Source organism: Rhea pennata, chromosome 12, assembly GCF_028389875.1.
Source record: "Rhea pennata isolate bPtePen1 chromosome 12, bPtePen1.pri, whole genome shotgun sequence".
Taxonomy (NCBI): Eukaryota; Metazoa; Chordata; class Aves; order Rheiformes; family Rheidae; genus Rhea; species Rhea pennata.
Window position 1 is genome coordinate 9,465,936 of NC_084674.1, and position 12,012 is coordinate 9,477,947.

At 48.7% G+C, this 12,012-nt stretch overlaps 1 protein-coding gene across 1 annotated transcript in view; it reads right to left on the reverse strand.

Moving 5' to 3' along the window:
• The window catches only part of PTPRG (protein tyrosine phosphatase receptor type G), a 404,579-nt gene extending 393,767 nt beyond the window's left edge, over positions 1-10,812 (reverse strand). The window contains exon 1 of the mRNA XM_062585127.1: positions 10,493-10,812. Within this exon, the coding sequence (XP_062441111.1) occupies positions 10,493-10,577 (85 nt within the window). The 5' untranslated portion in view covers positions 10,578-10,812. The remainder of the gene's footprint in view (positions 1-10,492) is intronic.
• Positions 10,813-12,012: the final 1,200 nt, after the last annotated feature.

A 12,012-nucleotide genomic window follows, 5' to 3' on the forward strand; every position in this document is an offset into this window, starting at 1 on the left:
AAATACCAACATCGCTTTGGTCTGAATTCAACGTTGAATATGACCCAGGATAACTGTTATTGCTGGCAATCTGCCAGCTGTGCGGTAAAAGAGCCAGTTGACAATGCAACAACAGCTTCTTACATGAATTGGTGTGATGCAGATATAGCCAGCCAAAGACCAGAGGCACACAGAGAACCAGACTGCCCTTTTTCCACTGGAAAACATCCCTGCAGGACGTTGCCCAGGTGCACTGAGGGAAGCCGGCACTGCCCTGCCAGTGCAGGGCTCCATGACCAACAGCCACCCGTTTCATCACCCCTCCCTATGCTTTCCTTCAAATTGTTTTTAAACTACTTTTAACCGCCAAGTATTCATTACAGTATTTACTTCTCAGTGACAATTTAAAATAAATGTTTATTTTAAAATCATATTTGACATTTTATTAGGTGCACTAGAAAATAAATCCATTCCTACATATGCAAAAATTAGGAATTAATGAGGTCTGGCAATTATCTTGATGGAATGAACCCAATGACTTAGTTGAATGTACAGAGTTTTACTGGGGAAAAAAAGCTCCTCTAGTAGTTAAAAACAAATGAAATTGCTTCTTATTGATTTTAATTTAGGTTGAAACACTAGCTGTCTCTCCAGCAAAGCCAGAAATGGAAACAACTATAAATGAGTACAAGATGTGATAAGATAGACAGATTCTTAAGCAAGCCAGCATAGAGATGACCTCCTGTTTAGACTGCAGTTAAAATATGATTATATGGATGAATCAATAGAAAAAGTTTGCATTAGTTTCAGCTTCAAATACTTGAAAGCTACAGGTCTTTTTTTTTTTTAGTTACTCTAAAATGTTGTCCAATTAAGCTCTACTGGTTTTTCTTACAGAGCCTCTAGATTCTAATTTACAAATAAAATCAAGAGAAGCAATTAAATGTTAAGTACTATCAGCATGTTTCCCCAAGTGATGCACATGTGCAACAGAATAGAAGTAGTCCAATCTTGATACAGAAGACCAGGTTACAAATTGAAATACATTTGTATTACCATTACTCGCAGGCTTCACGCTCTAGCAGCTAATATTGGGCATCACGCTCTCCATCCGTGCACAGAGGACACAACCTGACCACAAGCCTCTGCTACGCAGCAGCAGTTGCAGATCCACTCGACTCCTCCAGTCTCCAGGGCAAGCGCGGACACAGAGCAGGGGCAGCTGGACACCTGGGGTGCGCAATAACAGCACGTGTGGCACAGAACAGCAGTGCTGGAGGGTATATTGATTACGATCATCTAGTCCATCTCCACAAAGGCTAGTTAAAGCCTTTCTGACCAGCTGCCTACTCACTCCCTCCCAGCTCTCCAGGCAGCATGCACCGCCAGCACCCGCTTGGCTCATGCTGCGCTCTGCCCTCCTCAAGCACACCACAAGTATCAGCACTGATCAAGCACCGTTAATTTTACAACCCTTTGCACATGCCAGAATCCAACACTAGCAAGAGTGATGGATCAGGTGCTCAGCATTTTTTGGTGAAGGCCGTGCCACTTGGAGGATTGAACTCCCTTTCATTTAGCCATCTGCATCTCCTCACCTTCTCATTCACCCCCACTAACACCAGCCTCTTCCCAGACAGATTAATACTGCTTAGCACTGAATGGACCATTTCTCCTCTTTCGGTGCATAGCACAGGTCTGTCCAAGACAAACACAGAGACTGAAAACTAGAAGTTTTCCATGAGAGTGGTCTCACTTGGAAAAGGGCCAGAGCAGCAGAGCAGATTTCAACTCTGCAACCACCTCAACGTCCACTCTTCCTAGCTGCATCCAGCAGAAGGACAACACAAGAAATGCGATTCCTAACAAAACAGCAACATAAGTAAGGGGGCGGAGGGAATGGAAAACCTGCTCTTAAGAAATCTGTAGCCTCCTTGGGGTTACATCCAAATCATAACCCTCATGAGTATCAGATGATGTTCAACTGTTAGTCAAACCAGTCATAAGCACAACTGTTCAGCACCAACGAGGTTACGATCATCTTCTGGACTGGCATGAGGCTTTTACAGTGCGAAGAACATCACAGAAGTCAAGCCCCGAGATCAGTACTTCTTGGCTAACTCCACAATAGCATGCAACAGGTCCCCGGCTCATTATGGGGACGCACTGGCTGCTATTCCCTTACAAACTGCTAAGTGGTTCTGCACAATTGCTGGGCTTCAGAAAGAAAAAAAAAGCATCTGAAGGCAGTAAAATTGCAGGGGGCTTGGCCAACAGACAGGCAGGCCTCTTTCGGAGAGCATGTAGCTCTATTCAAGTTATTTTAAAAAGCCATTCAAAAAGTTTATTCTTATAAAGTTAAATGCACCAGAAATTAGTTATCTAGGCCACATTCACTGTACAGCAGACCTCTGTTAAGCACTGACTGATTATGCTTTAGGAGTCCTACCAGGCAAACAACATGAGCTTTCTTGCTACGGCAGAAAAAGGCTACTGAAAAACCTTGGACAAGCAGAAGTGGCAACAGCAGTGAGCATACATGGTATGACCAAGACTAGTATTGAAACGTTCAGTTCTGGTATCTAACTTTCTAAAAATAAGTTGCATAAAAATTGGAGGCAAAAAAAAAGAGAAAATAACTACAAAAAGTATTCACTGACTGGATGAAACCTGATACCAACAGGCTTGTGGAGCTCAGGTCACGGAGTTAATCAGGAGGACACTGAAATGGTTTGATTGCAGCTTGTAAGTACTTTCACAGGAAGAAAATATCAGGTACAAGTGAGCCCTCTAAACCAGTAGAGAAAAAGTGAAACAGGGACAGCCACATTAACAACTGATTTCCAGTTCATGTGCAGCGGCTGCAGTGAATAATTACAATAACCACTTTTTTGGTGATATATCTATTTTTCTATCTTCATCTAAAACTGTATTACTCAAGGGAAAAGTTGAGCATTGCTTTAAAGTATGTATTAGCCAGATAAATTCCTTTCAAAAAAATAAACCATCACCAGACAGCTGTTGACAGCAACCTCACACCTTCCTTTGAAACAGCTACAGCTTTGGACAACGAACCAGGTATAACCCATGAGAACAATTCCCATGACTGATGTACATTACAAGCATCTCTCTAGGAAGCCAAAACTTTATTAAAGTGACTGGGCACCCCTGCTTCCCACTGAGCAGAATCAAAGAGGTGGTGTTGCATTTCATCACACGCTAGAAGAAAACCCTTCCGAAAAGCGTAAGAACAAGATCAAAACTGTGCACCTCTGACACCTACCTAGTCTGTGGAAATATGGAAAAGAACATGCACAATTGTGTTTTCTCAATATTACCACATGATGAGGGTTAAGGTGCACATCCTCAGCTAATGAAAGCTGCCACAGACACAGACTCAGTGGTGCTATGAGAATTTACAGCAGCTGAAGACCTGCCATGATGCTTCTGTAAAATTCAATGCTTACACACTTTGCACCCCAGGTTTACAAAGATAACAATGAATTTATTCACAGTAAACAAAAGAGAAGCACTTTACAATGTATAAACAATGTAGTAAGAAACAATTTAAAAAGTCACAGTTTCTGAAACTGCTGTCACTGAGCCCATACATTTAACACTTATTTAAATAGCTAAAACTGCAGAAAGGTGTTGCTTTGGAACACAAACAGTTATACAGAAACCATATAATCTGATGCAAAACCCTTGGGCAAAGAAGAAAAGAAAAATAAACAACTAATTTTAGAACCTGAACACTCCATTAGCAATTCTCACCAATTAAAATATGATGCAACTGCTGTCAACAGGCAAATGTGAGTTTCATTTTAAACAGTTTTAAATACCAAAAAAGCCATGAACTACTTGACTGCAAGAAGTAGTAGTAAATTAGTTACTAGTAATATCAAGTACAACCAGTAGAAACATCCCACTGACTCATTTCACTTACTAAATGGAAGCAATGTTTAACAGACAATCATGCCTCACAAACCCTCATATCTACTTTGACTACCGTAGACCTATGCTACAACCTTCAGATGGCCAAAAGCATCTTAGCAACACACATCCCAAAGAAAGCCAACCAGAAATTTAATTCCTAGACTCACTTGTAATCACACTGTAGATCTGTGCTTAATTATTTGGGATCTACTAGGCAGGTATCTATCTTTATTGCCTCAACCTCAAAATTTCACCATATGGCAGGGGGTCGGGGGAGGTACCCAATCATTAGAGAACAAGGGGGAGGAATGCATCAGTCTCACGCTGAAGCCTCGTAAACAAAGTCATATATAAGCATACATTCATCAGAACCACTACACTTTCTCCTCAAAGTCTCAGCCAAAACCTGCTTATTGAGATGTGTGTCACAAACTTCACTGCCTCCTAGGACATGAAATGGGCTTCCTGCTCCCCCACCCCCCAGAGAGCATTTCTAAGTACACAGATCTGCCATACCAGAAGCAGGGCAGTGCCTTGCTGGTACCAGGGTTACTCCATGGACAGCCTTGTTTCAGAGAAATTGAATGGGTGCAAAAGTTACTAATTTGCTTACCGTTTAGGTTCAGCAAGGGTCAAGGCAGAGGTGTTTCTATTTACTTCTGTAGTCTGCTTTCTCCTGGGACAACCAACCCTGCTTTCAAACCGGTGTGACCAACTGACCAAGGAACTCCAGGTCTGAGACTCTGGGATGCTGAAAGCAGTAATGCAAATCACAGGTGCTTTCACATGAGCACAGGGCAAAGCACCGCTCTGACTGAAGCGGGCGACTGAGCATTTTCAGTATTTCTTACATGTCCCCTATGCAGTAACAGGATGGGAAAAGTGAAGTGTAGCAAACTGAGTGATGGTCCATTCTGGAGTTACCCAATAGCCTTCCTCTCTGTCAGCAGGATAAATTGACTCCCAACAGAAGAGCTTTAACATCCCACTCTGTCAGGGAAATAGGTACATTTTATTTTGAAAAAAAAGAGAACAAAACAGCTGCCACAGGAGCAAATAACATCCAACATTTTGCTCCTAAATACCAATGCAGCTCTTCAGGGCTCAAGGTCTCATTCATTACGTATTTGAAAGCAGAGAAAAGGATTTTTCAAAGCAGCTTTTCTAAGCTAAGCATCCAAGTCTCGAAACACCTAGATTTTCTTCAGAAAGGCTTCCATGCTATGAATGCAAAGCCCCTCAAAGCAAGCACTGGCACAGGATAAACATATTCAGGCATTACTGCAGCCCTTATGCAGCCTTTATGCATAGAAAAACTGCAACACCCACGTCAGTTGAGATTTTGTGTGTCAGTACTACTGGCAAGAATATGATGCGGTCAAGTTGTAAGCTCTTGAATAATGGCGGACCATTTTCTAATGACTTGATAATTAAGAATGGTAGTACTTCAACTCCCAAGCAAACTTAGAGATGCATAATACAACCACACTAAAAAAACAGATCATGGACTAACTGATTTTACCTTAACCATACTCCACTTCAAGACTAATTCAAATTGCTCTAAGGTGAGCCCAGTATAATAAAAACATATCTTACACTGATTGCACAAAGTTCACTTCCTTATTGCCTGTGTCCTCCCTTGTCCTGCAGTCCAGTGCAAACTGCATTTGCCACCATTGCTTCCCTCAGCTTCCCATTAATAGTGCTAATAGACAAAGAAAAGGAAAAACAGAACAAGGACAGCAACAGCAGGAGAGCATCTCAGTACCTTCACCGTTTTGTTTTGTTCTGCACCCTCGTTCATCTATTCATTTCTAGGGTGGGAATCTGCTTAGGCTACCAATATGTGAAAACTCAAGGCATAAAGCAGGAACATACTGTGCCCTGGCAGCTATGCATGGACAAGGCAGCTGTAGATGGCCAGGCAAGTATCTGAAGGTATGTCCTATGCAGCATGTGCTCTCACTGGAGGTCATTTGAGGGAGCTCTATCATATGTTAGTAGTATTAAAAGCAGCAAACCAGTTTGACTTGCTGCAGGTCAAGAAATGCGGATGCCCGCTGCCTGCAAGGATAACACAGCTATCAGCATTATAGAAAGATATTGAGAAAAAAAGGAAAAGTTAACAGCATCCAGGATTGCTTTTTCTTATTTTTCCTCTAAAGGTTTATTGACAAACAAATTTAAGAACTAACAGCTTTCATCAGAAGTTAGCCACCCATTTGGACATCTCCAGTTGGCCACATCCCAGGTTTCACTGCTTAGCATGGAAGTGTACATTAATTTACATCTTCAAGCTGCTTCACTTCCAAACCCTGCATGTCTCTACAGAGCTGACACAGACCAATGCTTCCTGGGAGTAACTCTGGCAATCAATGGAGTTGCATTCCTGTCAACCTGCTGCAAGAAGATGCAAGTCTACAGCTTTCATTTGGAAGAAACATTGACATGAGTCTACCTCAGTTAAAACTGAAGAGAAACATCCATAAAGATATTTAGGCACCTAAAAAAGCAAACAGTGCCTAGAAGGGCCAATCAAAAGCACGCATCACCCCATTTGGAGATTATCTGCCCCTCTAGGTGACTGAAAACCTTTCAAAAACATTGGTCTCTTCCGATGACAGATTCTACTTACTGAAACTCTTAAAAATTGTTGTCTAGATTTAAGCTTTAAATAGCATGACCTACAAGTAAGAGGAATCACTAGTTAGTAAACAGGCAGAAACAATTCTTATTTTTAAAATGGAAGTATAGCAAGTTCAGCAAGCAAAAATTAGTCTTATTTTTTCCATAATTTCACAGATTAAAGGTCCATATTTAGCTAAAGTATGCTGTTATTACTAGACCCCAAGGCATCAGAGGACATCAAGCCACATGTTCATTTGGCTGCTAAAAAGCCAAAGAAAATCAGTATTTTTTCAAAAAAGAGTCGAGATTAATGGTTTGAAGTCATTCCTTTAATTTAACCATGAAATTCAAACACTGAAATTAGAGCCAACTTCAGTAACATTTTATTTCAGAAAACAGTAAGTATGTTAGTCCTTGAGCACTGATCAAAAAACGGATAGGATCCTCACCGTTATCTCTGCTTTCTGTAATTGGACACAAATCCCAGCTATTAAACTCGCACAACTTGATAACATTGGGGTTTAACTAAGCACAAGTAACATAACTAGAAACAGCAATTCCCTATAAAAACCCAGAAATGGAGTGAAATTTTCACTCTACTGAAGTCAACAGTTGTTTTTCAGCAACTTATGGGTTCAAGATCATACCACATTTACCATCAAAAATTAAGAGAGCTAGCAAATACCTTGATACTGGCCTCTTATTCACTAAGCTGTGCTAAAACATATAGTTCCCAACTGTCAGGGGGCTCAGATAGGCAAGCAGATGTGAAACAGGCCACGAGACTGTGACATTCAGTGGGACCTGTTGTTCAGCTGAGGTTTCCAGCAGGGACACAGGAGGGACAGGGGAGCAACGCAACATCTCTGTGCTGGACTTGCACAAAATCCTCACATCTCTGACAAGACATCCATTTTCTGAACAGGATTGAAATCCTTCTGTTCCCATTTAAGTGCTTTCTGGCTTAAAAAAAAAGGAAAGATAGCAGAGGATGAGAGCACAGTAATGGAAATCCTTTCTCACAAACACAGGCACAAACAACCCTCGTTCCTCCAACCCAAGCAGCATCCCCGGGCTGAATACATGGTTTGTAGACATAAGCTTTGACCTCTCCAACATCCCAATATGACTGAGGGTACTCTAGTTACCCCCAAAGTGTGTTGGTTACTGTTTGGATGCACCCCAGACAGCTCCTGCAACTGCCCTAAGAGTCTTGAAAGCAGTGTCCTGGCTCTGTTAAAAATGAATCAGCTGCTATAAACCTGCTAGGGGAGAGCAAAGCTATCCCTGACTTTTCTCCCCAGGAGCATACCAGCAAGCTCAGCTCTTACAGCCTGGTAAGGCTCATTCAACATCTTTTATCTGCAAGGACTCCGCTAGTGACTTCCCGGAATGTAAAGCGTATTTTAAGAAGGTACTGAAAATAAGGGATAATTAAAATGTAAGAAGTGTCATCTTCATAAAAGCCACAGGACTAAATAAAGTCTTGGAGGGCCCTCTCCTGTACGTTCTGTATTTTCCTACGTGCACAACACACCTTCGCCTATAAAATCTTGGATAAACAAAGCCAGTCTTCTTGGAACCTTTAAAATTTCTGAAGTGGCATTCAATTAGTTCATAGGGAGAAGCTCCCAGCATATTTTTCCCTCTAAGCAGAAAACAGTTATATACAAAATTACCTCCCAGACCAGAACCATGAAGACTTGGAAAACAAATTCCATTTACACAAAGTAGCCAGATCAGCAACAATCTGGAAGGAACTAATTTGGATTTAATAAAATTACTTTCATTTATGGACGTACCCTAAGAAAATGCTAACAACTTATCGCTCTTTAGATGACAGGATTATCACAGCAATAGCTAAGAACTGCACTAAGGCATACTTTTTTCTTTAATAAAAAGAAAGATACTATCTTCTCTTGGTGAAAACCTGAGAAACTATTTAGTAAGGATATCACAGTACTGTTAATATTTATGCCTTGCTGAATTTTGGTAATGTGAATTTAGATTAATGAGCGTACCGACCCCATGGAAACAACCTCTTTTACCTTGTCTTAGTTTGATTTATTAAGCAGTGCAATTACCAGTGACAAGTCCATAGCAAAATGCACTAAACTAACACTTCAGAAAGAGCAAAACCTTACCCATGTAATTTTTGTGCAGGAACAACTCCTTTCTCTTATTGCAACCAAAGTAACAGAAAGCAAAATACCTACTCAAACAGCGAAAATCCATTATAGTTCTCCTATCAAAGGCATGCTGCAAAGACTTGTTTTCTATGTGGTTCATTCATTGTTGCAGAACAAAGAAAAATTAGCCTTTATGTTTCTTCACACAGTGAAGTGATTTGCAGAGAAGAAAATAAATAGTGACCTCTGTCTTTCATTTGGAGAGAACTGGAAACGAAACGTGGAGGGGAAAGAAAGGTGCTTTAATTTGTTTCAACACAAAGTAATGAACGCCTTAACTCTCTGCCTGGAGAGGGCTATTAAAGCTCCGGAAGCAGCCGGGGCAGGTACTGAACAGTTACCGCGGGGCCGGGTCCCCCCGCCCGCACGAACGCCCGGGGTTTGTCCCCGGCGCTACCGGCACCGCTGTCCCGTCACAGCGGGCCCGGAGCCGCCCGCGGGTTCCGGCATGTCGAGGCGGCCGCGGCCCCGTCCGCGCTGCCCCCTGACAGTGCCGCTTTGCAGGCGAGCGCGCAGAGCGGCAGCGAAGTCCCCGGGGTCTAACGCGGTGGCTCCGCGTGAAAACTAGAGGCGCAAAAGCCCGCGCCGGGCAGCAAGTTCGCGCGGCCGCCGGCTGCCCCGAGCGCTCGGCGCGCAGGAGGGCGCCGCTCGCGGCCCCGCAGAGCGGCGAGCGCAAGGGAAGCTGCGCTGCGCCCGCGCGGAGCGCAGAGGGCTCGGCCCTCCGGCCGGGAAGGAGCGCGATGCGGCGCGGCTGCGGGCCACCGCCGCCGCGGGGGCTAGAAACGGGGCGGGGGGAAGGCAGTAGGGTGTTTTTCAGGACGAGGCCGCAAGTTCGCGCACAGCTCCCCACGCCGCCGGGAACGGGCCGCAGCGGCGCAGGCTGCGCGCCCGCGGAGGGGCCGCGGGGGGCGGGCGCAGTCCCGCGGGGGGCGGCGCGGCAGCGCCCCTGGCGGGCGGGCGGCGGCACGGCGGAGCCCCCGCAACTTCCCCCGGGCCGGGCCGCGGGGGGGGGGGGAGGGGGAAGGAGGGTGCGCGCCACGGTCACACCGCGTGGGGCTGGAGAGGGCGCTGCCACGCGGATCTGACACGCGCGACGGCGCGGGGGGGGGGATGCGGCGGCAGCAGCCGTAGGGAGAGGGGCACAGGGGGTGCCCGGTGCTGCCCCGCGGGTGGGGCGGCGCCCACGGCTGCATCGCGCCCTCCCCACGCGGAGCGGGCGCGGCCCCCCCCTACCCCCGCCAAGGTCAGCGCGCCGGCACAGCAAGGCGCCCGCCGCGGACACGCGTGGGGGGGAGACACACACACACACACACCCCTCCCGCGCATAGCGAAGTTACCCTTTACGCGGGGGACGGGGGGCGGGGGGCTGCAGAAAAGAGGTGAGGGCGCGGAGCGGGGCTCCCCCGGCAGCGGCCCCGCGGAACAGAGGCGGCACACGCGCGCACACACACACACACACAGACACCCCACGCAGCTCCGCGCCCGAGGGGCAGCGCACCGGCACCCGCCGCCCCACGCTGGCGGCTGCAGTGCGCCGCGGCCGCGCGGCACCGCGCCGGCTGCGCGCAGCCGAGCCCCTGCACCGCGCACGGCCCCACTCGCGGCAGCGCTGCCCGCAGCCGCCAGGGCGGTGTGCGGCGAGGGGCAGCAGCACCGGGACCCCCGTGCGCAGGGCGAGCGCGGCCGCCCCGCGCCCACGGCGGTCGCGGACACGCGTGGCGCCGGCGTTGCCGGGACCCCCGCCCCCCGCGCGCACTCACCGGGGAAGCACACCACATCATGGAGCACGGAGCTGGTGATTTTCAAGAAAAAGATCCACCAACACGGTTGCAGTAGCCTCCGCATGTCCAAAGCCGCACATCGAAAGGGGAGAGGGGCTAAAATAATTAATTCAAAAAAAAAAAAAAAAAAAAACTTGTTGAAAATAAGTTTCTCCCCCCCCCCCAAGAACACCCCCACTTCCAGCAGGAGACAGCGGGGGGCTTCTGCTCTCCTCAGCTTTAATAAAAATAGAAATAAAAAAAAATCAAGGGACCCGCGCGGGGGCGGGGGTCCGCGCGGGCGGGCGGGCGGCGGGCGCGGGGCTCAGGCGCGCGGCATGCCGCGGACGGGGCGCTCAGAGCCGCCTCCGCGCGCGGGCGGGCGGGCGGTGGCGGTCAGCCGGGGCCCCGGCGCGCTCCATCCTGCCGTACAGGAAGTGGCGGGCGAGCCCGGATCCTGGCGGAGACTTTAAAGCGGGGCGAGGGAGCGGGAGAGGCGGCGCGGCGGCGGCGGCAGCGAGGCGGCGGCGGCGGCGCGCCGGGAGCCCCGGCGGCGCGTCCCCGCCGCCCTTAAAGCGGCCGCGGCTGCGGCCGTGCGCGCGCGCGCGGTGGGGCTGGGGTGGGAAGGGCTCTCGCCCGCGGGGGCGCGCGCCCGCCCCGCTGCCCGGCGGTCGGGGCCGGCCCGCGGAGCGTGTGCGCGGGGCGCTGAGCGGGGCGCGCCGCGCCCGGGGCCCGCGGCGCTGCGCCGCGCCGCCTGCGAGCTCGCGTTTTGCACCGGTGCCTGTGGGGAGCGCGCGCCGCGGGAGGGGCTGCGCTTGGGCCCCCCCCCCCGCCCCGCACGCCGCGGTCCTGTGCACCGTTCTGCCTGTTGCCGGAGGTTCCCCCACCAAATCCCGTTTGGTTTTATCCCCCCCCCAAAACACTGCGCATCATGCCAGAGATCGCCCACAAAATCACCGTGTTCCTCCCCCAGCCCCCCAGCACGGCACATCGCCCGCGGGACTTCCAGCGTTCCCCCCACGGCACGGAATAGCCGCCTGTTTTTTTGGCAGGGTCAGGTGAAGCCCAGCCCAAGGCGCTTTGCAATCAAATCTGGGTCCGTGCCCCCCTCCCCCCCCCCACCCCCAGCCCCCGCTGCAGTTTTAAGCAATGGATAACTTTGCACAGGAAACAGAAACAGAAAATGGTGTGAATTCAGGATGAAGGGATGGCTGCTCGTACTTAGCGTTTCCTGGCGGTGCTGCGGTCTGCTGAAGCTTAAATTTCATTCTGAAGTAGTTTTTGTCTGTTTCTTTGGTAATTATTTTCATTACGGGGATTCTGTTTCAGAAGGGGAAGGGCTTAGCAGGGGTTTAGCAGAGCGTGCAGTGCTCAGCCCTGGCTCCGTGGTTTGCTGCAACCGTCTCCCCTCTGTTTACCTGCAGACTCTGCACATCTGTGGCTTGTCTCCAAGTGAGAGAGGGGTGATGGGCGAGGACCAGCGCCAGGGAATTCAGAACGCTTTTCCCCAGGAGACTGGA